The sequence below is a fragment of the Rosa chinensis genome, chromosome 1, assembly GCF_002994745.2.
Source record: "Rosa chinensis cultivar Old Blush chromosome 1, RchiOBHm-V2, whole genome shotgun sequence".
Lineage (NCBI taxonomy): Eukaryota > Viridiplantae > Streptophyta > Magnoliopsida > Rosales > Rosaceae > Rosa > Rosa chinensis.
The window spans coordinates 35,612,466-35,614,941 of NC_037088.1; the positions used below are offsets into that span (position 1 = coordinate 35,612,466).

Sequence of the window (2,476 nt, forward strand, 5' to 3'; positions counted from 1 at the left end):
ACAGCTTCACCAAAAGACGGCAAAACGATGATTGAGGTAATATGTCTATACCAAACGGGCCTTAATTGCTTTGAAATTCACTATGCATCTGCATAATTGCATATTTTATAAAAGGAACACATGTATTGGCCTTGATGAGTAAACACTGATGTTTGTACCTTTGATCAATATGCTTGACCACAAGTCCACAACAAATGATAGGCAAGAAATTTACCTCATGTCATCAAAAAAAAAAAAAAAAAATCACCACGGCAATTGCCTCAATTGCATATGTAAGGATGTGTGTGTTGATATGTCCGAATTAAATTGGGATGAAAATTTGTTGAAACATCATTTTCATGAACCTCCTCGTCTGCATTGCCATATGGTGGTGCAGCACCACGGAATAATTCTCAAGAATACTATATATTATGGCATGCAGCAGCACAAACTTCTTCAATCATTCAAATCCAATTAAACTAAATTAACTAGTACGTAAAATGCCATCCCGGCTAATTAACTGGCAGGTGCAATTTTTTGGGAGGGAATGGGACTTCATGGATTTATACCATCTTACTGTCCTTCTGGTCGTTCATTTCCTCTGTCTTCTAGCACCATTTCAGTTCACTTGGGGTGCACTTTGGGTGGCAATATTACTGTATTTTGTGTCGGGGATCGGTGTAACCATCTCTTACCATCGGAACCTTGCCCACCAGAGCTTTAAGGTCCCCAAATGGCTTGAATACTCTCTGGCTTATTGTGCAGTTCTTTCACTTCAGGTCTCATTCTAACTTTATTTCTGTCTTGGGGGTTTCCATTTGCTAGCAGTATAATTTCACCATACAGTGCTAAGCAGACCCATGAGTTATAGAAATTCTTAATTTGGATTTAGTTTGGTTAAGTAGAAAACCTATTGTATGGATATTTTCAATGTGGAGTTAAAGGAATCATGTAGAGAGCCTTTTTACATATATGGGGAACTTTTCTTTGTTGTGCAGGGTAGTCCACTTGAATGGGTGAGCACCCATAGATACCACCATCAATTTACAGACAAATTGAGAGACACTCATAGCCCCACTAAGGGATTTTGGTTTAGTCACGTGAATTGGGTGTTCGATTATCATTCTCGGTTTGGGAGTGTATGATCTCTCTCTCTCTCTCTCTCTTTCTCTCTCTCTCTCTCTCTCTCTCTCTCTCTCTCTCTCTCTCTCTCTCTCTCTCTCTCTCTCTCTCTAACTCTGTTGTTATTTTTTAGTATGACGGACAACTGATGAAGAACGTGGGAGATTTGGAATGCCAACTATACTATAGGTTTCTTCATTATACATACTTCTTTCATTCAGTTCTTCTTGGAGTTGCACTCTATATGGTCGGAGGATTACCTTTTGTGGTATGGGGAATGGTAAAATTTCATTTCACTATTCTGTTTTTGCTGAAAACCATCTTCTTCTTCCGCTTTTTTTTTTTCACAGTATTATTTAACCCTTCTTTCTTTCCTTTGTAGGCTGTAAGGTTAGTAGGCCTTATACAAGTTACTTTTTCAATAAATTCCATTTGCCACATTTGGGGAAAACAAATATGGGATACTGGTGATGCGTCTAAAAACAACTGGTAATATAGAAAAAGATAAATAATTTCTGAAGAGATTACGTATTGCATGGTATTAATTAAATTAACATATTTAATTTAATTGCTTAATTAGGTTGTTTGGATTGCTGTTTTTTGGAGAAGGTTGGCATAATAATCACCATGCTTTTGAGTACTCAGCTCGACAAGGCTTGGAATGGTGGCAAATTGATATCACTTGGTATGTGATTAGGTTTCTTCAAGTTGTGGGTTTGGCCACAGACGTGAAACTGCCAACCGAGATTCAGAAGAAAAGAAAAGCTCTGGCAAAAAAATCGATCATGAAGGATAAGTAATTTGACCAATTTGCCATATTCTTGCTTATGAAGTAATTTGTCCAATTGCCCACATCCTGGACTAGTATCTCTTACGTCTCATCATGTGGTTGGGAATAAACTTTTGCTAGATATATGTATGAGCATTGATAAGTATGCTATGCCTCGATTGTGATTTAGGCCACTGGAGTTTCCGTGAGCTGATTGCAATTATAGCTTTTTCTATCAAATAAATGGTGATCGGGTATGAATATTTACTTTCGTCTTTATTAAATAAAAGTTGTGTTCCGTTAAGGGTTCCTATCCTCCTTCCCTTAGTAGCTTCTTAGCTACCATTTGTACTAATGTTCAAAAAAAAAAATCATCTGTACTAATTAATTTCATCAATTATGTTTGACCTCTCCCCTTCACGAATATATATATAGATTTTATCCAGAGCGGAGTTCTGCTTTGAAATTAAAGTGTGAACTTCGAGTTTTGAATCGATTTTCGGTCGCATATCCATATCTCGACCGTTCAGTTTTTAGGTACTAGTGTATAGATTATCTCTGCAAATTTTCAGCCAAATTAATGATCGTTAAGGTATCTAACTTGCT

The 2,476-nt window shown here is 37.0% G+C and overlaps 1 protein-coding gene across 2 annotated transcripts; it reads left to right on the plus strand.

Annotated features, from left to right (window-relative positions):
- Positions 1-453: 453 nt before the first annotated feature.
- LOC112181723 (palmitoyl-monogalactosyldiacylglycerol delta-7 desaturase, chloroplastic) lies at positions 454-2,268 on the plus strand. 2 transcript variants are annotated; one of them, XM_040513717.1, is made up of 5 exons: positions 454-758; positions 978-1,118; positions 1,235-1,369; positions 1,484-1,590; positions 1,682-2,268. In XM_040513717.1, exons 1-5 carry the CDS (start codon positions 480-482, stop codon positions 1,899-1,901), a joined length of 882 nt encoding a protein of 293 aa, XP_040369651.1. In that variant the 5' UTR covers positions 454-479; the 3' UTR covers positions 1,902-2,268. The 2 variants fall into 2 exon arrangements, with proteins under 2 accessions (XP_040369651.1, XP_024175879.1); XM_024320111.2 differs by having other exon boundaries at positions 470-758; positions 1,235-1,381; positions 1,682-2,262.
- Positions 2,269-2,476: the final 208 nt, after the last annotated feature.

Excerpts from the sequence above, each read along its gene's own strand:
- LOC112181723 (XM_024320111.2), top strand. The coding sequence starts at position 480 with ATGCCATCCCGGCTAATTAACTGGCAGGTGCAATTTTTTGGGAGGGAA. Across the intron at positions 1,119-1,234 it reads ATCATTCTCGGTTTGGGAGT|TATGACGGACAACTGATGAA; the intron begins GTATGATCTCTC and ends GTTATTTTTTAG. Across the intron at positions 1,591-1,681 it reads GATGCGTCTAAAAACAACTG|GTTGTTTGGATTGCTGTTTT; the intron begins GTAATATAGAAA and ends TTGCTTAATTAG.